At 46.0% G+C, this 25,635-nt stretch overlaps 1 protein-coding gene across 2 annotated transcripts in view; it reads left to right on the top strand.

The window, feature by feature from the left end:
* Positions 1-14,659, top strand: part of POU2F3 (POU class 2 homeobox 3) — a 66,318-nt gene extending 51,659 nt beyond the window's left edge. For both annotated transcript variants that reach the window (XM_043500953.1, XM_038380684.2), the window contains exons 7-14: positions 1,196-1,278; positions 2,858-3,040; positions 3,507-3,648; positions 5,214-5,350; positions 7,147-7,308; positions 10,886-10,952; positions 11,965-12,097; positions 13,090-14,659. In XM_043500953.1, coding sequence (XP_043356888.1) covers positions 1,196-1,278; positions 2,858-3,040; positions 3,507-3,648; positions 5,214-5,350; positions 7,147-7,308; positions 10,886-10,952; positions 11,965-12,097; positions 13,090-13,126 — 944 coding nt within the window. In that variant the 3' untranslated portion in view covers positions 13,127-14,659. The remainder of the gene's footprint in view (positions 1-1,195; positions 1,279-2,857; positions 3,041-3,506; positions 3,649-5,213; positions 5,351-7,146; positions 7,309-10,885; positions 10,953-11,964; positions 12,098-13,089) is intronic.
* Positions 14,660-25,635: the final 10,976 nt, after the last annotated feature.

Raw genomic sequence — 25,635 nt, 5'->3', positions numbered from 1 at the left:
TCAAAAAACATTTATACTGGCACTGAAATTAAGTAATTCTGTGAAACAAACTTAATCAAAACGTGTTGGTCACTCTCCTTCGGAAGGCAGTGTCTCTCATTTTTTAACGACCTTTGATGAAAAGAGAGTCCGAAGTCTCCTTTGAAGAACCCCAAAAAGGGGGAAAAGTGGGAGGCATAATTCATCCCCTCATTATTATGTCCATCAATTAGACCTAGTGTCTGCCACTCCAATTTTGATCCATTAATTTCCAGACTCACGTCATCTTGTTTAAGTCCAACCTCAACCTTGAATCTTATCAGTAGACATTTTTCTGCTTGGACTAATTTGGTCTCTGCATCTGGTTTTCTCCTGCACCTGTTCAAAACATTCTTTCTTGACCTACTTTCCATGGTTAATTCCCAAGAAGGCAAAAAAAAGATAAGTTATTGCAACACCTTTTAAACTTTTTACAATTGAGCTTACAGTTAGGGTAAATATTTAGGCCCAATAAATGCAACAGAGCTCGGTCAGATTTTAGATGTGATGTGATGAGTCAGAATAATTAACAGGGCCTGGTAGGGTAAAATACCAAGATCCAGCAGTGATTCAACTGTGGTGTGCTCAGGTAACAACCCCCCAACACATACCCCAAGTTTGAAAGCACAGAAATCTACTGCTAACTAATGAACAGTACTAGGTTCCACCCCCCCGCCCCGTAGTACCTAAGCACAGATACCAAAAAGCTATGCACACCTATGATGCTATGCAGTTCCCCCATCTGTGAAATGGAGATGATGTTTACCTTGGAGATCTATGGATTAAAAAGCTCTACATAACAGGTCGGTTGCATTGTTTTACAAATATCACAGGACACATCAGGGGACTATTGTGCCCATCAGATTAAGAAAATGTCTGTCTGCACTAGTACAAACAATTAGGCCCCAGTTCACTAAAGTGCTCAAGCATGTGCATAAGCCCCATTGATTTCAGTGGGATTTAAGCACATTCTTTCACTGCTTAAGTGCTTTTCTGTCTCTGGAGACAGTGTATGTCTTGCCTGCCAGACAGTGTGCCAAGTCCCATAGAAGGTTCAGCATATCTCCTCTTTTGGCACTGTAGGCTCCAAAGCCCAGCAGTGCTGTGTGACATAGAGCTGTCTAGATATTTAAGGCGAGGCCAGTCTAATCGAATCTCTCTCTTCCTCTCTCCTCAGCTTTGCAACCAAACATTCTCTCCTTTCCCCAGCAACAGAGCAGCCTCGTCCTCTCGCAGCCTGGACCCAGCCTAGCATCACAGGTAAACTACCTTCTGGCTACCTCCGCTGGAAGCAGGATCAAATTGATTCTGGGCATCACATCAACAGCTAGCCAGGATCCGCAGCCGATTTGCGCCAAGGAAGTGGACTGCAGCCCAGGCTGCAGGGTTTCATGCTCATCTGTGAACCTGCCTCCCCCTGCGAGAGAGGAGAGGCAAGAAAGGGGTTCCATTTCCATAGCTCATTCCAACCTTGATTGAGGCTGCTAGCAAGGGGGAAGATCCGTGCCACTTGGTGGGTGCTGGTTTGTGATTGTGGACTTATTGTTCCACTCAAGCTTCCCATCTTCCCATCTCCTTCTCCAACCCCTTCCAAACCACTCCCTAGGCCAGGAAGCCCTTGGCTTGCCTTTGGCTCAGTGAAATGTCATTCTTCAAAGAAGCCAGCAAGTTCCTATTCCCCCCACCACCTGCACCCAATCCACAGCACTTGTAACGCCCCCGTCAAATCTCAATTGTAGCTGCAGCTTCATAACTCCATTCCCACTGCAGTGTGTTGCCTCCCTTCCTTGTCCCCTGCATGTGTTTGCTTCCTGCATAGATCATAAAGCTCCTCGGGCAAGGTCAGTGTCTTTTACGGCCTTGTAAAGCACCTGGCCCCATGCAAGTGCTATGTAAACAATAGTGGTAACCTCCGAAGCCTTTCCGATCTGCATCTGCTTTTAATGACTTGTTTGCATTTGTGGTGGCCTCTGTTCATTCCTGCTTGTCAGCTCTTGGCACCTGTGTCCTGAGTTTCTGGCACCGTTTGGAGAGAGCCACTTGCCCCTCCCAGCTGCTCTTTCAGATCCTTCAAGTCTCTACGCCCTTCAGAGGGATTATGCAGAGACAGTGCTCTTGAGGAGGTACAGGTTCTGGTTGGTCATTTCTCTGTGCAGGCAATGGAATTCCATAGGTGACCCTCCATGGGGTGCCAAAAATCTTCCTGTGCTCATCAGGCAAACAGAATACTTTCCAGGCCTGCGCCCCCATGCATCAAGCAGAACCCTGACGTAGAAACCTTTTTATCTTCCTTTTTTCCCATGCCATGCCGGGATTTGGGGGGCTCAGATGGGATGCAAAGTTAGACCATCCAGGGGTTGGAAATTCACAAGCCAAACCACAAGGCTGTGCAGAGACACCCCCGGCTTTGCCCTTCTTAGTAACTCAAACAGCTGCTCTCTTGATTTTTGAGGCTGATCAGATGAGTCAAGGGTTCATCCGTTTGTTTTTAAATACCCACCCTTCACTCCACATATTTGCTGTTATTTTATCGCTGTTACCCTCAATGAATGCCAGCTCCCCATTACTGACCTAGGTTTTGTTTTACAGCCTTTTTCTAGCAGCCCAACCTACATCCTGAACGCTGAGCCCACCTCCCCTAAAACAACTTACCCTTTTCATCCCACACTCCTCTGGAAGGATCATTTGGCCCACCACTGACATGCCTACTCCTCAGCAGTGGGATGTGGCAGCTGTTTAACAGCACACAGCCACGCCAAGCAACGTTTGTTATGGCAGGCCAGTGCAGAAAATCCTGTGGCTTTTCCGTGGTTGTGACTGTGGGTTTTGTTTTTAACAGGCAGTGGGACGATCAGGGCTCCCTGGGCCGTCTTTAGAGCCCCATCTGGAGGTGCCACAGCACTTGCAAGTTGCAAAACACATGCTGTCTTCAGCCGTATCAGACGAACCCAGTGACCTGGAGGAGCTAGAGAAGTTTGCTAAGACTTTCAAACAGAGGCGAATCAAACTAGGGTTCACCCAGGTGAGGGGTAAAAGGCAGTCTCGTGATGAGTGGTTTAATAGTGAGATACAAAAGGTGGGGGGGATTGGATATGGATGTGGGCATGGAGAGGAGGGGCAGGGTTGGGTGCAGATGTGGGTATAGAAGGGAGGGCTTGATGCAGATATGGGCGGGGAGGGGAGTTGTACAGATGTGCACTTTATGGGAACACCACCTTGAAAGCAAGATGAACAATGGATGAACAAACCCTTCTTGAAGATGCATTACCTGTAACCTCAAACCAAGCATAATGATTTACCTGCAGCCTCTTTGGTGCATACTGGGGTGTAGGAAGGCTCTGGGAGTCTATCCCTAGTGGTAGAAGAGACTGGATGAGGAAGCTGGTTTGCTGTTAGAGTAGAAGTTACCTGGGAGTGAATTAACAACACGGTGGGGAGCTGCAAGTGGGTTTTCTCAGCTAATCTTTTTATTCCGATCCCCCCGGCAGGGTGACGTTGGACTGGCCATGGGTAAGCTGTACGGCAACGATTTCAGCCAGACCACCATTTCCCGCTTTGAGGCTCTCAACCTGAGCTTTAAAAACATGTGCAAGCTCAAGCCCCTGCTGGAGAAGTGGCTGAGCGATGCAGGTAGGACACAATGCCGTGCTTGTGTGAAGGCTGCCTCTTGGCCAACAAAGCGTGGATTGAACCAGGGATCTCCATAGCTAAAAAGACAAGCTGCTACAGCTCAAGTTAAAGCTCCCAGACTGGGGCAGCGACAGACTACTATCCTCTGGGAATTGGGCACCAAGGGGGACTTGTAACACACACTCACCAGGGATATACTTGCAGGGAGAAGGGCAGGGTCACAGAATCCATCGCCGGTTATCATGGGGTTGCAAGCTACACAAACAGGGCGTCCCATTATTCCAGAAACATATGGCTCAGCCACTTGAGAAGTAGTTTGCTTTTTGGAGAGCATGTAGCCCTCAGACTCAAGAGATTTTCAGTTCTTTTCCTGGCTATTCTGCTGGGTAACCTTGGGCAAGTCACTTTGCTACTTTCTGCCTCGGTTTCCCCATATCTAAATGGGGGATATTGAGACGTATCTCCTTTAGAAAGTGCCCTGAGATCTGCTGATGAACCATGATTATGAGAGCTAGATATTTATTATTGAGAGACATCCTTATTACCTGTAGCACAGCAATCCTCTGGTATGTATCCTTTATAGACTGCAAAGCCACTCAGGGGCACTGTAGCCACATATACTTGAAAAAAGAAAAGGAGTACTTGTGGCACCTTAGAGACTAACAAATTTATTAGAGCATAAGCTTTCGTGAGCTACAGCTCACTGTAGCTCACGAAAGCTTATGCTCTAATAAATTTGTTAGTCTCTAAGGTGCCACAAGTACTCCTTTTCTTTTTGCGAATACAGACTAACACGGCTGCTACTCTGAAACATATACTTGAGCAACTGTGACATCCCATCCCGTGGTGACCTGGACACATTCAGCTGACTTTATTGCAACAGGGACTGTCTCAGCAACATGAGGCACAACGCCCAGCCCGATCCCCAGCTGGTGTCAATCGGCATCGTGCCATTGAAGTCACTGGAGTGACACCAGTTTACGACAGTTGAAAACTTGGCGCTCAATGGGGCTGGTTGGGAAACATCATCAAAAAGGTGGAAAACAATATTTGGGGGAAAACGTTCACTCCACCTTTCCTGGCCAGCCCCAGTTGAAGCTGGGATTTGGGGCTATTTTGGGCAATGTTAAAAGTGTTACCGCTGGGGAAGCAGGGGTTCCTATATAGTATTCTGAACCAGGATCTTTTACGTGTTTTGGGAGGGGCAGCGGTTCTAAGCCAATTTTCAGGAGCAAAACTCAATCAATCAATAAATCATGAGTAAATCTTCATGATCATTGTGGCAAACCCCAAGGAGACCTAGCACCACATGGGGTGATCTTTAGCTAGGTCCTTAAGACTATCTGGCATATGTTCAGTACATTTGCTGCCAACACTCAGGATTCTGGCATGGCCCTTTCACAGACTTTAATTGATCATTTTTGGCCCATGGGCATGGACAAACTCTTGACCTTTTCAGTTACAAGGACAGCAGGTTGTCACAGGTGGTCAGCTTCAGAGAAAACACCCTCTCAACATGAACATATCTGCTGCCAAATCGTTCTTTGTTCCTTCTTTTCCCCCAGAATCCACTCCTTTGGACTCCTCTGTGAGTACCCCTAATTCCTACCCTTCAGTGAGCGAGATGTTTGGGCGGAAGAGGAAGAAACGCACCAGCATCGAGACCAACATTCGTTCCACGCTGGAGAAGAGATTTCAAGTTGTGAGGGGAAAATCTTACCACATGTTGTGAGCTCTATTTCCCACCCAGAAAGTCCTGCTAGTTCTTAAGCTAAGAGCCATTTGCTTTTTTCTTTCATTTTTTTTTTTCTTGGAAACTTTACTTCTTGAAAAAGGCAGGTTTGGGAACACCAAAATATTTCACAAATGCTATCAATTTCAGCAGATTGTTTGGGTTTAAAACTAAATAAAAAAATATAAATGCTTAATTTTGACTTTTTTTTAAATGCTAAGCTTTTAATTTTTTGATCAGAAATTACTTTTCATTTAGAAATTTCCTTTCATTTTATTGTAAATTTTTTCAAAATGTAAGATGCTCGACATCAAACAGCGCAATGTTTCATTTCAGATTGAAATAAATGATTCAATTTCTTTGATTTGTCAAAAATTCTCAAAAAAATCAGTTTTGGTTTGACCCAAAATGATTTTCCCCCCAATTTTTTAGAATTGCCAACAAACCAAAAATTATCTCATTTATCAGCTAGATATCTACTTCGGAAGAGAGAGAAGAAGATTTTACTAGAGCTGTTTGGAAAATGGTATTTTGTTCCACAGACAATTTTGAGTTTTTGGCAAAAAATCAAAATATTTTAATTTTCAAGTACTACCACAGGGCATCATGGAAGTTCTAGTTTGTGTGCCTCAACTCTCAGGATTCCTTGATAGGCTGAGCTCCCTGTTGGACTGCATCTCCTATGATGCACCATGGTATTATGGCCATCTTATGGTACATCATGGGAGATGAAATTCCAGCTGGGGAGATCAGCCCATAAAGGAGGATAGGAGCACAAGGCACCTGACCTACAGTGCCCATGTGGCACCATGGTGACATTTTACAATCAAAACGTCTCAATTTTAGAACATTCAGATTTTCAAAGAAAGATCAGAATTTGGCGCAGAAAGCAGACATGTCTTGCCAACAAACGTATTCAGTCAAAAACGCCATTTTCCTCCAAAAAAAAAAAAAAACAATTTAGATGGAAAATTTTCAACGGGCTCCAGTTTTTACCCTCCTCCTGCCCTAAATCTGATTGTATCAAACTTATCCTCTTAGGCCTGGTGAAAGAACAATAGACAGCCTCTCTCAAATTATCAGGAACATGCCCACTTTGGCCAGCATGGAGTTTCCTGCTCTAAGCATCCTTTAGAATGGGGAAACTTGCTCGATATCCTAGTGTTAAGCTCCTGTTTTATTATTTAGAGATCCTAACTGAGATTGGAGCCCCTTTGTGCTAGGTGCTGTCTAAACATATAGAGAGCATCTCTGCACCAGAGAGTTTAACCTCCACAAAGTGAGGGGGCAGGCAGAAGGAGGTTTCATTATCCCTGTTTTATAAATGAGGATCAGAGAGATTAAGTGACTCACCCAAGGTCACACAGGAAGTCTGAGGGAGATCTACAGAGGAGAACCCAAATCTTTTGAGTCCCTGTGCGGTGCCTTCACCACAAGACTCCTTCCTAGCTTCTCTTTAGGTGGCAGCTTCTCCTTCAATACTGATAGGAGGCTCTTAGAATGGGGTGCTCAGTGCTTTATATGCTTCGAGCATACACCTGTGCATCCTCACTGACTCCACTAGACACCACTGTGACTCAAAATGTGCACCAGGTCTCTACCCTTTCCCATAGAGAGAGCCAAATCTTCTCCCCTCCCCAGTTAAAAGCCAAGTCCAGATTTCTCTCCTCTTGCCACTCAAACAGCGGGAGATCATATAGCCCACTGATCCTTTTAGATGAGTTCTATAGGGTTTTCTTTGTTCACTTAATGCCCTCTCTTTCCAGAATCCCAAGCCCAGCTCGGAGGAGATCTCCATGATAGCAGAGCAGCTCTCCATGGAAAAGGAAGTGGTTCGGGTTTGGTTCTGTAACCGGCGCCAGAAGGAGAAGCGGATCAGCTGTCCAGTGCCATCCCCCATAAAATCATCCATCTACAACTCCAGACTGGTGAGACCTGGTGGACCCAGGGGTACTGGTTACTTTCCATAAGGCAGCAAGCGTAGTGGGGTGCTAGGGAAACACATGGCTTGCAGGAAAAGGAGGCAGCAACAGATCATCTCGTACATTTGCATGGCACAGAAGTGTGCCTGGCCCCAAACTCTTTACAGATGAAACAGAAAGCGGGAGGGTTAGGTAATCAGAATGCCATTACCCAAATGCTCCTGGAGCTAGTACCCTGACAACAAGCAGGCCTGACCTTTTTTTAGTTTTAAGTTGCACACAAAATACGGCACTTTCAACAGCACCCTGGAGGCTCCTAGCGGGCATTGGCTCAGCACTGATTCAGTGAAAGGAGCACTCTCGACTGAATCATCAGCTGCACTTCCTGCAGTGCAGTTCCCTCTAGCTGGGGCTTTGATTACCACTGACTCAGTGGGAAGAGCATTGTTGATGGAATTAACAACACCTGATTCCCCAGCATCTCCAGGGGAAAGGGATGGAGATGCTGCTGTGTGGGGGGACGGACTGAGCTGGTATTCAGCATGCCAGGCTGCACTTGTCTGATGGCCTCATCCCTCTCCACAGAATGTAATTGTTTAGTCTCTTTTTTTAAAAAATAAGGACCAGACCCCCGGCTGGCATAAATCAGTAAAGTGATAGGCTGATTTACACCAGCTAAAAATCCGGCCCTATGTTTCTAGTCCTTACAGTTGCAAAGAAAAGCTTTCAAATGCTAAAAGAGACAGAGTTTTCAACAATAGTTTTGACAGGTGAGAACTGCCTTCATTCCGCTCAGTGGGCTGTTAACTCTGGAGCCTACTAATGGTGGTTTACCTCTCACTGCAGAACATTTGAGAAGAAACACTGAACTGCTCTGGAACAGTGGGTGGAGCACAAGACCACCAGTCTATCCCTTTTCCCCTCTTGCTGTGGAATTAGGTGGTGGTGGCTGGAGAATTTATAGGGATGGGAGAATGGAAGGGGCCACCTAGAAGCAAGACACAAGGGATTAGAAAATGAGGATGTGTTAGAGCACGGCCTTGAGGAAGTCATGCCAACTAAAATGATGTTAAATTGTGACTTTGCAGTCAATTTAAACAAAGCCAAGTCCTGTTCAAGGCACCAGCTGGTATTGGGTAAACACAACTGGAAAACGTAGAGTAAACCATGACCGGCTGACAGGATGTTAAACAAAGCTAGTCCCTGACTATGTGACACTGCCCATTAAGTCGTGTTTAATGTCATGTTAGTTAACACAACTGCTCCAGGTACTGTTCTCATCCAACCAGGAAGTGAAGCCGTAAGCCACAAAGACGAACCAGGTTCGAGTGATGTTTCTCCTCTTTGGCCCCAGTTCCGCCAAGTGTTTAAGCACGTGCTTAGCTTTAGCCACTTCCGTGCGACTTGAGCATGTATGTAAGTGCACTGCTGAGTATCTGAGACCAGATATCTGAGACCAGAAGGAAGCATTACTGCAGCTTCCTTCGCCCCTCGCCAAGCCTGGCGGTGCAGCATTATAACCACTAACAGCCTAACGTGCAGACAGGGCTCTCTGCTTTTCAGAGTGCATGGCAGTGCCAGGGGGAGGTGGCACAATCCTTTGTGGCCTCGCTACAGAGCATGAGCTGCTCTCAAGTATGGGGGGCACTGCATATAAAAGATGCTCCCTGTTTCTTCGCCCACCTCAGTAACTGCAGACTTTGACTTGGCACACAGGGATTTCCTATTAAGGCAGGTCTGGAACTTGTCGACAGTCTAATAGGCCTGGCTACCTTACCCGGTGAATCCTGCTGCAGAAGTGTCTGCACTCATTCACTTCGCTTTGACTGTATTTCTGGCCTCTTTTATTCACTGTCCTTGAATGTTTTCATGAGTGAATTTTTGTTGGAAAGGGTGATTATGTAAAGAGAAAGCGTCACAAATATTCGTTCAGTAGTGTATTTATAATCTGTGGTGAGTGCGTGTTGTGGATAACAGCCAAATACTGCTGCCAGTTAATGAGCTGAGCTCAAGTGGCAGGAGTCTGTTTTGCAGTGCTGAAGGCTGCTGGGGATTCATATGGGGGCGGGGCAGTCATTATGTATTCACAAGGGATTGTCTCATCTTGAAATCTCGGTGGGTTTGGGAGTCACCCAGCCAGGGAACAGCAAAATACCATGTGACTTTTGGTTATCAGTTGCACAGCAGGACAAGCTACTTGCAAGCAATAAATATTCAAAGCAATAGTTTTTGTGAGTAGATTTGCCATGAACTTGTTAGCTGAAGTATGATCACATTAGCTATTCACTGATCATAGAATATCAGGGTTGGAAGGGACCTCAAGAGGTCATCTAGTCCCACCCCCTGCTCAAACCAGGACCAATCCCCAGTTTTTTCCCCAGATCTCTAAATGGCCCCCTCAAGGATTGAACTCACAACCCTGGGTATAGCAGGCCAGTGCTCAAATCACTGAGCTATAATTTATAACACCCTCATGTTTCAGGGCATAAACCAACTTTTAAATATTAGGGATTAGGAAAAAAATTTTCCTGGGGACAGATGATCCTGTAACTGCAGGGTTTCTTGCATCTTCCTCAAATGCATCTGTGCTGGCCACTATTGGAGACTGTCTATATGCCTCCCTTGTCTGATTTTTTATGGCTGGAAGTGGGAGTCCTAGTACAGTGGCAGTGTGTGTAGATTCTGTGGAACGTAGCGGCTTAGATAGGACTCTCTTGTCATCCTTTGGTGAAGGAGGCTGCCCTCTCCCCATCTTTCCCTTAGATTAGAGGTTCCCAACCTATGGTTGGCAAAGGGTCCCAGGATCACTTGCTGGAGATCCATAGCGAGCTGCCTGGTTATATGGTGCTGGTTCTGTGCCTGGTTTCCAGCTGAGACAAACAGAAGCAGTAGAAGTGGGAGATGAACCGAAGAGAAGAGGGGCCTGTGGGCCTGATTCTCTTTTCACTTATGCGGGTGTGACTCCAGAGTAACTCCAGTGAAGCCAACGGAGGTACGTCGCTGTGAATAACACCGGTGTGTCAATGGTGTTACCCCAGTGTAAGTGACGGAGACTCAGGCCCGGAGCTTGTAGCCTTTTGGAAAAGAGAACGTTTATCATGCGAAAGGCGGCTTAAAATACGTGAACGTTTTCCAAACATAACATGTCCATGCAAGCAACCTCTCTAGTACCACTGCAACATTCTGTGAGTGGGGAGCCGCCCCGTGGGACGGCTGATGGGAGAGGACATGTCTGAGATCTGCTCTGCACTGTGGAAAAAGCTTGAGAGCCCCCCCTGGAGTGAGCATGTGTTTTTGTTTGTCTGGGATGAAGGGATTGGCGTCTACACATGCACAGTCCAGTATGCTGCCCAGGGGGAATGGTGTGCCTCTATCGTAATACTAATGGAACCATGTGGGAATCTGAACTGTATCTGGATAAGAAATCTGTGTGGGTGTGTGCAGAGTAGACTAAGGGATTCCTGTGGGAATGGCAGGCTAGTGCGTGACAGTGTGTACTACTAAGGGAATGGCACTCCGGGATCTATGTTCTTATTAATAACTGTGTGTCACTAATTCCCTGTTGGCTTCTGTTCCCTTCCAGGTCTCTACCTCAGGGTCCCTGGGCCCCCTCTCAGTCAATCCGATGCACAGCACCATGCCTGGGACAGGTAAGCCTGGCTCAAGAATTGATGCCTCTCTCCTTTCCTTCACTGACAGCAAATTCCCTCTTGCTCTGCTGCCGATCAGTACTTAGACCTTATATTTGATCCAAAGGCTGCTTGTGTTGCCACATTTACAACCCATCCTAGATGGGCTCCTGGACTGACTGTAATTAGCTGCCTGACACGGCCAGTTCAGCAGCAAGGGGCGCAGATGGTAGAATCCAGATCTTCATTCTGGCCAAGTAGAGGAAATTCCCCAGGGTGGAATGTTTCCTGTCACCTCGCAGGCAAATGCTGCTACTTAGGGATGGAAGGGACCAGAGCAAAACCCTGGATCCAAACACTCCTGAACTTTGAGAGGAGCTGGCTCTGGATCTATCTATTTCTCCTCTTATACTTTGATTGTCAGTTCTTTGGGGCAGGGACTGTTTGTCTGTTCTGCATCTGTGCAGCGCCTAGCGCAGTGGGGTCCTGCTCGATGACTAGGGCTCCTAGGCATGATGATGATGATGATTATAATAGGGGCTCAAGTCTCTCTGGAACAAGACTCAACTTCCCAGCCTGGGATTTATTTATCTTTCTAAACTCTTCCACCTGTTCTCTTCCAATCTCTCCCCATTCCTTCTGCTGTCTTTCTTTCTTCCTTCCATTCTATCCCCAAAAGCAGCTGCCTCCCTCCCACCTGCCTTGCCACTGCCTTCAAGTTCTGGCAGAGAGATTGGGGCTGGGAACATGCTCCATGGGGTGTGTCCTGGGAGGAAGATTCTGGCATCTCTTCAGCAGAGACCTGGCAGATCTCACACTGGAGGAACCGTGTGCTCCAGTCGCTGTGCTCTTCTGCAGGGAGAATGCCCCCGACCTCTTGTGTAGGGGTATCTAGTTTGTCAGATCAGGGCACAGTTAACGTGCATTCGCCATTGCAGCAAGCCAAGGGATAAGAAGAGCAGTGGGACAGATGCACCTGCTCCCCAGTAGGAAAGAAGAGGTGAGCCTCATTCTTGTCTCTCTTCTCGTGCAGTAACATCGTCATGTTCCCCTGGGAATACCAGCAGGCCCTCATCCCCCAGTACAGGGCTCCATGCCAGCAGCCCCAGTGCATCCCAGAGCCACTCTAAAGCCACAATGAACTCGTCCAACTTCAATCCTTCTGGGTAAGGCAATGGGGACCACCTGGCATTAATGCCCAGGGCGTGGGGGAGCAAACAGGACCCTCAAGAAGAACATTCAGAGCTCGCTGCATACTATAGTGATGGCCTTTAGAAAAACAAAGTTAGATGGGGCCATTCCATTGTGGTGGTTTCATGCTCACTCTGAGGGTCCATGAGGAATGGCTGGTTTCTGCTTCCAAACTTATAGAAAAGGCCACATTTGTTTGAAATGTCCTGCTAGCAAAGATTCAGCATGTGAGCAGGTGTAGGGGCTGTGATGCTTTCCTTCTGTATGTGGTAGGTACAGTGGGGGAAAGGAGAGAGGAAGAGGAGAAGATTTAGTTGGCTGTTGCTCCTACTTAGACCCCGTCCTCCGCATCCCAGTTGCCCTCCCAGGGACTAACCCACTGCATCTGCTCACAGTAGCAGTGCTGGGTGGCAGATAGAGGGAAAGTATCCCCAAACGTTTTGTTTGTTCTGTCCCCAGCAGATTCCCCATGCTCTGGGGCAAAGCCCTTCTAGCTGTTTCTCATCGCGTGCCCCTTTGCTAAGTTCAGTGCTGCTGCTGGTGTCCTCTCCTCCCCACAGCCACTGCTGCTCCTGCTCCTAACCAACATTGCTCATGACATCAGCGACAAGTTAGCAGAAAGCAAACCCAGAGCATGTAGGGTGTGTCAGCAGCTGCTGGGCCTCCTGCATCATGGAGGAACCTGTTTGGCGCTGGTACACAACTGCGACGAGGCAGGATCTGATCTTACGTTGCCCCTGTGACTCCGCACACATGAAATCTGAGCAAGGTGGATGCTTCTTAGTCATTCAGAGAAGACTGGCTTGGTTATAGTGCAACCCACCCTGAGTTTTGCTCTGAGCCCCCTGCTGGGTTTAGAGGATCGGTTGCCGGCTACATAGGGCTACAGATGAAATAACGATGGGCTCCCATTTCAGGGGAAAGGAAAATAAGGGTGCATTTGTGTCTGTGTTTCCTTTTTTTTCAGATCTTGGTACCGATGGAATCAACCCACTCTCCATTGAGGCTGCTGCTCCATCATGCACAAAGGGAGCCCTGATTTCTAGCCATGGGCCAACTTCTGGGGCAAAGTTTGGAGTGAGGGTGCCTTCAAAGTGCAGCAGAAGGAGGGTCTTGCTTATGGGAGCCCGGCACAGCTGGACTGTTTAGAGACTCGGGCTGTAACTGAACCTCCCACAGGAGATTCTCAACTCCAGCAGTGAAATTTAACACCCCTCCAGGTGTTAACCAGAATAATCCCCCACTTAGCCACAGCAGCACCAAACACTGTCCAACCCGTGTGGATCTCTGTGATGCTCTGCCTTGCCTGGCAAGGATTTCCATATCGCACTCCTCCTCCTAGCTCATTTCAGAGCTTGCCGTGAGAAGGGTCTGCAGTGCCGTCTCTGACCACACCCACATCCCAGAAACCCCGGAACTGAACCCAGGTGACCACGTTCATTTCACCGAAGACCTGCATCTAGATGTGAGCTTTGTTACCCTGTCAACTTCCCAGCTTAATGTCATTGTACTTTATTCCCTACGCAACAGTTCTCCCTTTTCTAAAGCTCTTTTTGCTTTCTTTAAATGTTTAGAGCCAGGTGCCTCTTTACTTTTTTTTCCCCCTTTAAAATAAATGCACCTTATTTGTAAAGACACTGCTTGGTCATTGCTCAGCTCCGATCCTCACCCCACTGCTCCCTGGGCGGCTGTCACTCTTAGGCATCATGAGTGAAATTCTGGCTCCTTTGAAGCAAACAGGAGTTTTGCCCCAGGATTTTGCCTCGTGTTTATTTTACTTCCCTGTTGTTTATCCATTGGGGCTCGTCAGCTACCAAACAACAAGACCTGCCTAAGGTTGTGTCTGTGTGTCTCCATGCTGAGCATTTTTGCTGAATTATTAACATGTAAATAGCTTTCCCATTCTTTGTGCTCTGTCCTTCCGTCCCTGGGAGGACAGTTTGTAGAACTCAGGTGTGAATTTGAGGATTTTATTTTCCTGTGTGTGTATTGTTTAATTTCATTAAAAACCAAAGTATAGAAAATCTAACAAATTTCACAGAGTATCAACAGGGAAATAATGCTTATTTCCCAGCTCGTCTATCTGAAAGGAGCAGATATTCATTTGTAGAGTAGAACTGAGACATGAAATACATTACAAAGTGAAGGGTGTTCATTTTAAACAAAAAGTGATTTAGAAGGTACTTGCGCATAGAGAAGCATGCTGTGGCTCACCACCCTAGGAACATTCTAGAAAAGGCCAAGGGGCCGGGGCTGAGCTCAACATGTGGAGTGGAGAAGTATAAGCATGTGAGGAACAAATCCATACATAGAGAGGTTAAATATGATTGGTTAGCGGGTTGTGTTATGTAACTGCCATGTGCTATAAAATAGCAATGGGAGGGGCTCCTTGCTGGAGGGACTTTGGCTGATTTTTGTACCAGGAGCTCTCCCTTTGTGCACATTGAATAAAGTCTTGTTGAATAGAATCGAATTGAAGACCCTTGATTCTGCCCGGCATCTGACTCATTTGGTTGTTACTGGGAACCATAAAATCCCAACAAAAGTCCTGAGCAAGCTCCTCAGCTGGTGTCAATTGTTGTCATTGCAATGACTTCAGCAGAACACCGTTGAAGATCTGGTTCATAAAGTGTAAATTGACATTCTGGTTTGCAATGTTGTTTATTTTTTTCTAATGTCTGATGGTTATTTGTAGGCAAACACTAGCTACATTTTTACAAGTAAAATTCTGTTTTATTAGTGGTTTGAACAATTGTTTTCCTTGATTCAATGTTGTTTTAAAAAGCCCCCAAAAGGCTCTTCATTCTGGGGTTGTACCCCACAATGAATTAATGGATCTTTCTCTGTCGCTTCCTCACACAGGTCTCAATCCTGCAAACATTGAAATTTCAGTTGTGTATATTTTGTAGAACCTTATTCTGTAATTTTCTGCTTCATTGCCTTTCTTTTTTTTTTTTTTTTTTTTTCTTTTTTTTTTTGGGTTTGAATCCTAAAACCAGAAACTCTAATAATAACTATAGCTGATTTGAAAAATGGTTTCATTCAAACTTTTCTGTGAATGGTTTCATTTTTTTTTCAACAAAATATTTGGAAGTAAAAAGGGGATAAAGAGTGGAGAGTTTTCCCCCTCCAATGAAATTTTTCCCCAAAATGTCCATTTGTAATTTTTTAACAACCAAAAAAAAAATCAAACATGAAAACTTTTTTTTTTTAATTGTTCATTTTGGTCAAAAAGGCATTTTCTGTCAGGGGAAAAAAGTTTCACTGGAAAATTTTAAACCAGCTCCAATAATAATAATAATAATTAATAAAAGTCTAGATCTCATCCATTAACTTGAATGGAGATATATTATTTACAAATAAATCTTTGGGTCCGATTCTCTAGTACCTTCTAACTATATGACTCCATTAATTTCAGTAACCTATATACAACTGGTAAAAAGGCAGAAGAGAAATCCGGGTCAATGTGTCTAGAAAACTTTCCTCTTATGGCCCATTGCATAATATGGCTAGAATTTTCTTAGTGGCTCGTGCTAGTGGAGTCCTTGTATAGTTTCCCTTACCAGTATGGAAAGATGGTTTTATTTTTCCCCCCAGAACCTTACTAGACACGTGGAACTATAAGAGACAAAGGGGACATTTATTTAACCACTGGATTCTCTAGGGAAAAACAAACTCTACACTGGTCAAGGAAACAGCACTCTAACTATGCTCTAACAATTGCATTTAAACCCTGCTGTAGCCTGCATGGCTCAACCTCGGAGGATTATCCTGCAAATACTTCCTATCCTTACTGCTGTCAATTGTCCCATTAGCGTCAATGGGATTTCTTGCAATAGCATGCTCTAGGCCTGAACATAAGGCCCCAGCAGTGCACTACAGAACCCCTGTGTGGAAACACATTACCTTCACTAGGTACAGCAGTCGCCAAGCCTGCCTTGATGGTGCAGGATTAGTGCCTAAAGTGTTTACGGGTTTAAGACTACAATGTGGATAAAAAGTACTGGTAAAGGTGACACCTAACAATTTAAAATCCTACAGGACACGCTGTTGTCAACTCGTGTATTTTGAGGCCATAACTAAAATACCACAGTATATTTTTATACGGGGAACTTGGTTCTATGACTGATAAAAATGAGCCCCCTGCTTTGCATGTGGGACTTTGTTAAAGAGACACTCTATGGTATTCTAGGCCTAACATTTTGATTGTTTTCATTGCAAACCTAATATGAACAGAAATATTTTCAGTCTTTTATAAAACGTCAATGAAAACAGCTTTTTGTTTGTATTCAAATAGTTACCTGGCAAGAATCTGCCACCTGAACAGTGCAGCCTTGTGCTAATTCATGAGAACGGAGCAGTAAAACTGACCAGAAGCAAAAGTGAAATAGACTAGCCTAGTTTCACTGCCCAAGATAAGGGAGCTACAAAAGGTAACAAACAGCACTGACGTTGAAAAGCCAACTTCAGTAAGTTTTTCAATGGGACTTGTGCTCCTAAATCATGCAGGCACTTTTGAAATTCCCACCTTTAACGCATTATTAGTAACATGGTTGATTAGCTAGTGGGCTTAAATAGAAGTTTTTGAATCTGAATGTGTCTCCAAGTACATTTAGATAGCAGCTGGAAACCTGAGTATTTTTACCTCCAGCATTAAAATGCATGATCCTTCAACCCTGGAGTTGGGTCGCCACTTGGAGAAATGAATAAAGATTACATGGACAGATAATGCAGAAGTTATGAGCTGGATCCTGCTGGATTCTTAGTGCCCTGGTTCAGCAGTTCTTTCATACACATTTACCTGGTGGAATTTACCCACACCCATCCTGTACTAATGCTGCCCCCAAAGGAGACTTTGTCTGCATAATCTCTGGCTGAGACTAGTTTTGGAAGATGTGTGTGTGTATATATATAGATATATATAGATATAGATATATATATAGATATATGTGATATAAATGTGGATACATAGACCACAAGGGTGTGCTCACTGCTTTTGTTCACATACAGGATCTTTGTTTTCTTTCCTACATAATTAGATTACATACAACATTATAATTAAGTGGTTGACCTGATTCATTTCCATCGGCTTCACATAAACAGTTTAGTCAATCCAGGCTAGGCTGTCGGTAGCTGTTTTGGTTGCAGAATTATTTATTATTATTTTATTGTATTATCCTAGCACCTAGGAGTCCCAGACATGGATCGTGACCCCATTCTGCTAAGCGTTGTACAAATTCAGAACAAAAATGCAATTCTGAGGAAGAGAGTTAATACAAATCCAACTAGTTATTAAATGTTTATATTGTGGTAGTGCCTAGCGGTTAACAGGTAAGCATCTTCTTGCATTAGGCACTGTACAAATATGTAGAAAATAAAAGCCCTAAAAATCTTACATCACACGCCTTTTCTGAGATGGAATGTGAGGGAGGATGGGATGGTTGCACGGTGTTAATGAGAGAATGAGGCAATGCCAGAAATTTCATCAGGATGCTCCCCATGCAGCAGTCTGACCCCTACTTACTGCAGAGCTGGGATGGGTCTACTGAGTTTAGGAAGATAGGACCAGCAGATGCAACACTAGAGCTGGTCAGAAAATGGGGTTTTATTCCAGCAGAAAATTGAGACTTTTTGTAAAAAGAACAGACAAGCAAACAAATGCTAATGGTCTACTTGAAAGCCAACAATTTTTGGCTGAAAACTGAAAAATGTTTGGGTTTACAGTTGTCAGCTTAAAAAAAAAAAGTCTAAGAAAGCAGATACCTTTCATGAAAATGTTCAAAAACCCAGCTTTCCATCACGGGGGGAAAAAATGTCAATGGAAAAGTTTCACCAAACCCTACAGTATATAGAATGTTTGCACCCCTGCATGTTACTACAGCGGGGCTCCTGGCACTGCAGTCTTGGGGGGGGGGGTCTGGGTAGAGAAGTGATGGACCAGAGATGAGGTTCAGGCCCTAGGAGAAGAGGAATTGCACCAGGAGACATTAGAAGGATGTCAGAGCTTGGGAACAAGGTTCCTTCCCTCACCCAAAGGGGACACACTCACAGAACTATATACTAGGAAGAATTATGGCCTTTAATTCTTAGGCTCTTCACGAATGCCTGTAACAATCCAGGCAACAAAATATGGGCGTATGATAAAAGGCAGAAACATCTAGGTAATTTTTTTTAATGACAAAACTAAACATGATCTGCAGACATCCATCTGCACTGAGTATGCTGCAGACTCAAGTAAAGACAACAGGACTGTGGCCTGGACCAAGTTTACCACTAATTTCAAGCAGCAGTTGTGCCCATGTAAAATGTGGCAAAGGTGACTCGATACTGCTCTGTAATTTGAAAGAGGTGACTTGACTGAACAGGTCTTCCTGTCTGCAAAGGTGATGACTGTTTATGATCATATCAAAAAAGGCACCAGACGTTAGTCACTCGGCTGATCTACGGGGAACTGGACAAACTCCTCTCACTGTAGGATGCGTGGCCTTTTAAAAATTCATTTCACTCTACTACACAATGGAAGCAAGTATGTCATGGGAATGGGATTTGAGTATTTCTCTATAAGACAAACAGACTTAAAATGTTACTATTGTTATGAAAGTGATATAATTTAAAGGCTAACAGGCAGGAAGAAGGGTCTTGTCTTTACCCATTGGACCGTGGTTCTGGAGATCTGGGTTCAGTTTGTGACTGCCACTTCCTGGGTGACCTTGGGCAAGTCACTTAATCTCTTGAGGCCTCTATTTCCCACCTGTAAAACAGAGGCCATAATGCTTCCTTTCTCTCACCCTTTTTTTGTTTTGTCTGCTTAGACTCCAAGCTCTTCAGGGCACGGGTTGTTCTGTACTATGTGTATGTACAGTGCCTAGCACAATGAAGCCCCAACCTCAGTTGTAATAATAACAATATGTTCAGCGTTTTAAAGCACGGAAATCCACACAATCCCTACCCTAGAGAACTTACAGTCTACAAGACAGATTGTAAGCTCCTTGCGGCAGATATCTTTTTGTTCTGTGTCTGTACAGCATCTAGCACAATGGGGTATTGGTCCATGACTACGGCTCCAGGGCACTATAGTAATATAATTAATAATTAATAAAGACAGACAAATCCTAGCCCCATTGAAGTCAATGGGACTTCTACTGCCTTGGTATATGGGAAAAAAATTCTTTTAACATGGCCAAGATTGTCAAGAGTGACACATGAGTTTGAGTACCTCGATTTTTGGCGTCCAGCTTCAGACATTTTAAAGGGGACCTGCTTTTCAAATGGTGGGCACTCAGCATATGTGTCTATTAATCTATTGTTTGTGTGCGCAAAGGAGAAATTAAGGAATGACCTGAAATATGACCTGAAAGTTATTTTCGATTAAGCACATTAAGTGAATTTAAAGCACAATAGCTACTCCAGAATAGCTCTCCATGTGGCCACTCTTATTCTGGAATAAAAGGAGGAGCTATTCTGGTTAATATCCCCATTTAGAGAAGTCTAAATTCTGCTCTCATTTATACAGTTGTAAATCTGGAGTGACTTCGCTGAAGTCAGTGCAATTTCCAGAATATAGGACCCTTTATCTAGTTTAGGTCTACAACGTCCTTACAAAAAACGCTTTAAACTACTGCATTCCGCTCCCAGTGTTCTAACCTGTGTCAGCTACTCTCTCAATGTAGGGCCAGATCCTCACCTGGGATCAATCAGCATCGCTCTGTTGAAGTCAATTGAGTGTGCTGATTTACACCGGTTAAGGAACTGAGCCTTAGCTTGATGAATTTCCCATATATTTGGAACTGCTAGGATTACAGAAAGCAAGCTTCTTGAACAGACTCTAAACGAAGCACCAGCTTTCAGTCTCATTTACATCTGTGAAAATCTAGAACAAATCTATAGATTCATATATTTTAAGGCCAGAAGGGGCCATTATTGTTATCTAGTCTAATCTCCTACATCACACAGGACATAGATTTCACCCAATAACGTTTGCAACAAGCCATGTCTTGTAGTAGAGCTAGGGCACTTTTTTTTTTTTTTTGAAAGACTCTTGATTTACATATGTCAATTGAGGGAATCCATCATATCCCGAAGTAAATTGTTTCCACAATTAATGACCCTCACTGTGAAGTTAAGGTGAGTTGCTCTGAGTTTTTGCAGCTATAACTAAGATCAATATCGGACTCCAAACTAACAAGCAGTGCTTACATGTCACCTCCAAAAATTATTCTAAATAATTTAGTCTGTTCCAAGTTCCACCAATTAATACATTTTGGAGTGTGGGCTCTGAGAGCTAAGGAGAAAACTTACAAACGTAATGTATGAAAATGAAATACATGCAAATATTTTGTTCCCTGTTTTTATGTTCACTATTTAATACTATGACCATTCAAGAACAGACAGAAGTAAAATCTTCATAGAGAGCTGGCTAATAGTATTTCTTTACTATGATTTGTATTATACTAGTGCTTACTGCCCTCATTAAGGCCAAGACCCCAGTGCGCTAGGTGCTTTCATACATATAGTAAGATACAGTCTCTGCTCTGAAAAGCTCACAGCATAAAACTGGCCATTTATGTTTATGGACACATACGCTATCTAAGGGAAGCTTTTAGATGCCTTGGAACTGATTGGGGAAAACACGCATTTCCTGTTTTGTTTAATAAGCAGTGCTATTGAAGAAAGGTTTTTATTCCCAAGCCCTCTACAAACAATTCTAAGCACTCACCCTCAGCAAGGTCCAGGTTCTATTCCATTCTCTATAGGGTCTTACATTGCACTGATAACTTAAGTATCTGAGCACCCTCCGGTAGTATGTTAAGCAACATTAGTACACATTGGTCATGTGTTGTTTGCTTTTATGTGCTCCCACGAGGGAGAAGTGTGTGCAGTGGAGTGTCTTGTATTGGTAGGTTGTTTTTTTTAATTGAATAAATATACCCCTATGCGTTTATATTGGAGAAGGCAAGGTCAAAGAAATGCACCTTACATGTGGAATGAAGGGTGGTAAGGTTTGGGGTGGTCCTTAATTCCTGGGAGAGGTCATTCCACTGTCTCAGGCCACCCTTGGGGAAGGGTCTGTCTCCTGCACAGATAAGCTTTGCTCTTATTGTTGAGAGTTCTATTGTGCCAGAGGAACAAACTTGTCCTTCGGGGTCTTTGGACGATCTTTTAGGTATCCTGAACCCAGACTACGGAGCATGGGGCAGGAAATTCCAGCTTGACAAGCCTGACTGTCACCACCTCCAATACTATTTAAAAAATGCAGAGGACAAACGTCCGCAAACAGACCTGCTCAGGGTTCAGAGGCTAGGAGAGCTCAGATAACCATCTCCTGAACTAGCTGACTGGAGAAACCCATATGCCTGAAACTGGTCTTCGCAATAGCCTCTGTCCCAGCACCTCTCTCCAAGAAGAGAAGAGAGAGAGATTCGTTGTCCATCTACCTCTCAGGACAGATGCATCAGTAACCTGAATCCCAGAAGGCGGGGAAGAGTGAACTATCTGCTGTATTCTGAGGCTCTGCTTCAAAGACATCTCGGTAAGCCCCCTTCAGTCTTGTGTTTGGGAGTGCCTGGGTATGCTGCCACTCCAAGCTGATATACAGATGTGTAGTCAGCTGTTGTTTAAAGAGCCCTCTGAGGAAAAGACCACTGAGATGGGGCAGCCCTGTACATCAGTCAACACAAAGCTGCTCTGTGTGAAATGTTTTTCCGTAGGGAACTCTCCTCCTGATCCTGCTGTTGCCTCAGACAGGTCCCCAAACTGTGGTCTGCAGAGCTCTGTTGGGTGCTCTGTAGGGTGTTACCTGTCACATGCTGCTGGCACTTCTCCTTGCTTCCAGCTGCTAAGTTGCATTAAAAGAAGTTAAAAACTACATTTAAACTCTTAGGGCCTACCGTGACTTTCCCATTGACGCAATTGCTGCAGTGGCCATGGGGATGTCCATGTGACTGCAAAAGGGAGGGGAGGTGCCCAGGACCCAGTCGCTGAGATGTTGTCCAACTCTGAAGAAGTCCTGAGAATCTCTGGTATCAGGGTACGTCTACACTGTTAGCTCAGGTACCGGAGCAGCAACACTGTGCAAGCCCAGCCAGAAGCCTGGGGAATTGCTCAGGCAGCAAGACTTCACGGAAGCCTCATGGCTTCATTGCTCCCATATCAAAGCTAACTTGATTAAAGCATGCTCAGGTGGGTGTACACCAGCTGCACTCACACCCTGTGACTGAGTATATTGACATACCCTAGACGACCTGTCTCACTCACACAGCCCAAGGGGTGAGGCTGCAAACTCTCCACCTGAAGACCCAAGCAGCTCCTAGCAGTTAGCTGTTTACCTAATAACTAATAAGAGGGTCCCCTCCTGCAGCCCACCTCTTTCAGCATTGCCATGGCTGAGCAGGCTTGTGAAAGATGTGGGAACTTTGCTCAAGTTTTGTTTTCTTTAGTGATAGTTCCCTTGTTTTCTTTTCCCCTAATAAACATTCCCCCTTGAGTTTACACCAGGATCCTTTAAAAGTCTTGATGAGAAGTGGGAGGATGGTCCCAGAGTTAGGGTGCTTGTCGGGGACTTGTGGGGTTCAATTCAGTGCTCTGCCACAGACTTTCTCTATGATCTTGGGCAAGTCACTTAGGGCTTATCCCCACTGCAGGGTTAACTCAGGCTCTTACTCACATATTGCCCCTCGCCGCCTCCTGTCCACACACAAAACCTCTTCCCCAAGCATGGTGGGGATGCCAAAGCCAGAGGGCTGTTCACACTTTGGCTTGTAACCTACCTACACGGCAGTGAGGACCTAGGTTCAATCACTTGAGTGTTGCTAGTTCTCCAAAGCCTTCCCACACTTCCTCCCCTGCACCCAGGACAGACAAGATTTCCCACAACTCACTGGAAAAGAATCAGAGTAGTGTCCCTGGGAACTTAGGCTATGCCCCCTAAACACATCCTCATGAAAGCTGGAGGGACCCTGATACTTATGGATCCAGGCATCTGTTCACGTTGTCTGTGAACTACCCAGGTCGAGGTCAGTATGAAAGCCAGTCAGATAATAGTAATGAGGGGGAGATTAACAAAATTAATGACCAGCTCTAACCAGTGCCTGTCCAGCTGATGGACCCAGTTCCTCCTTCCCCCCTCCAGCCCAAACTAGTGATTACATCTGTTTTTCTCCTGGAACATAATAAATAACAATAGATCCCACCCCTCCGCCAGGAGCAGATAAATTCTCACTTCTCCCTCCTAGCATTCCCCCTGTCTCTTCTTCCTCCCCTCCTTTTCCTTCCACCTCCTATGCCCCCCTTTTCTGAAACCCGTGAGCAGTGTGTTTCAAACACCCCCTCTTTCTAAACTGGGATGGGGGAGAGGAGGGGCAGAAGGCAAGGGCAAGGGCAACGTCACTTTCCTTTTCCCGACACCAGCCCAGTTCTTGCCCCACGTGTAGCCCGACACACGACAGACCCCAAAGCCCTGCCCCTGGCAGCAACGAGAAACACGCCATGAAATAAAGCTAGATCAAAAGGGGCATTAGCTGGTAGTCCCATCGCAGCTGCGGGGGCAGCGAGGGGAGCTCCCCCTCTGAGCTGTGAAGGGGGGGGTGTCTCCGATTGCCAAGCCCTGCACCCCTAGATCTGAACGTGATGGGGAAGGGGGGTAGAGAGTAGTACTTCTCCCCTCCCCAATATCAATACGGGGGGGGCGGTCTTGCCCCTCGCTCTCCAGATCTGGGCACCCTTTAGGGGTGTAACTAATCCTCTCCCTCCCTGTGCAGCAGTTAGGGGAGTTTATCCCCCGAGCCCCCCATTCCTACTGGTGGGGAGGGGACCGCCCTTCTCCCTGCCCCCTTCGCTGCCCCGCTGGGTTCTCCCTGCCGGCCGCCGCTGGCCCTCACCTGTGTCTGCCCCAGCTCCGCCCCTGCTGCTGCCCACCCCCGGCGGGGCTGATGGAGGCGCAGCGCTGGAGAGGGTGGCCCGGAGCTGCAGCTGGACCCGCCAGGTAACTCTCGGAGGCCGGGGACGCGCTGAGAGACATGAAACCCAACTGTAAACCGTGTGTCTGATGGGCACCGCTTCCAGCCCCCCTAGTTCCAGCGCCCATGCCTGGGGCTGCCTGGAAGAGCCTGCTACTCTCTCCCCGAGGGCTGGGGTTCCCAGCGGCTGCCCTTGCTGGGGGCTTAGGCTCTCTAGGGAGTGCTTCCCCCACAGAGCCCCCCACCTGGCCTAGGCAGGAGCTCTCCTGTGTCCTCCAGTGGGGGTGGGGAGAAGTTATGCTGGGTTCCTGGCACACCCGGGCACTTGATAAGTTAACCAGGGCATGCTGCTGCCATATATTGGATCGGATCCCCTATGTGCCTGCCTCCCCCACCCCCACCCCCACCCTGCCCCAAACAGGAGCTGGAATCGGGGAAGTGGTGGGTAGGGGGATGGCATCCACCTCACTGTGCTGTGCCCTGTCCCAGGGATGGGGCTGGCATGGTGGCTGTGGAGTTTTGAATGCCTGATTAAGCAGGTGGTGTGTCTCGCTGTGGCTGTGTGCGCTTGCTCTAGAGGGCAAAAGCCCTAAGAATTGCCTCTCCCCCTAAGCGATCTACTCTCTAGCATAGCTCTGCACTCAGCCATGCACTGACTTCCCCTCTCCTCCCTTTGTGCCCCCATTGCCCTACACACCTTTCCGCTTACCTAAGGCTTTTCCATAGCTTGTGCAGATATTAGGTTACTATCGGGCAGGTGCTAGTTATCTCATTATTGCACTCAAACCTTTTCTTTCTTCTCCAAACCATCCCCACACCGCCACCCGGCTACTTTTCATGCAGCCTGCTGGCTGATCTACAGAGGATACCGCTCTGTTACAGCAGCCAACTAATGAACTTAAAGGCAAAGTAGTGGAGGTCTAGGTGTTGGATGTAGTGGATCTGGCTTTGCTCCTGTTGATGAGATAAGGTGTGTCTCATGGGATCAATTTAAAAAAAAAGTAATTTCCTTGTGCTCTCCCTGTCAGTGGTAGGCACCCCGCAGTCTCTAGTCTTAGAGTGTAAGCTCTTTGGGGCCGGGTCCACCTTTGTGGGTTGGTGCGGTACCTAGCGGCAATGGCTTCCAGGCGCCATTCCCATACACATGATGGTCTCTCAAATAGACCCGCAGCCATGTGTTGAGCACTTGGCTCCACCATGCCAAAATGGGGCAGGAACACAGTCAAGATGTGATGCAAGCAGGGATGGGATTTTGTTGTCCCTCCTCCGTGCCTCTCTTTGCCAGCTTGAAATGGGTGAAGTGGCTGTTTGTGAAACCTCTTTCAAATTTCAGTAACCAGAATAGGCCTGTGGAGAAGCTGATTGGCAAATATGCCTATGCGGGGGCAAAAGGTTGGTTTATGATGACGAAAGTACAGGGTTGAGGATGGTCTGAGTGTCTTTTGCATCTGAGTCCTTGGGGTTGTAGCAGCTGGTGTGATCAGTGCTCACTTTTGGGGGTGGGGATCTTTTTAGATGGATTATTTCACCAGTAGCGTTCTTTTTCTGTTCATTCTAGG

The sequence above is a fragment of the Dermochelys coriacea genome, chromosome 22 (assembly GCF_009764565.3).
Source record: "Dermochelys coriacea isolate rDerCor1 chromosome 22, rDerCor1.pri.v4, whole genome shotgun sequence".
NCBI lineage: Eukaryota > Metazoa > Chordata > Testudines > Dermochelyidae > Dermochelys > Dermochelys coriacea.
This window is presented reverse-complemented; position numbering and strand designations above follow the sequence as displayed.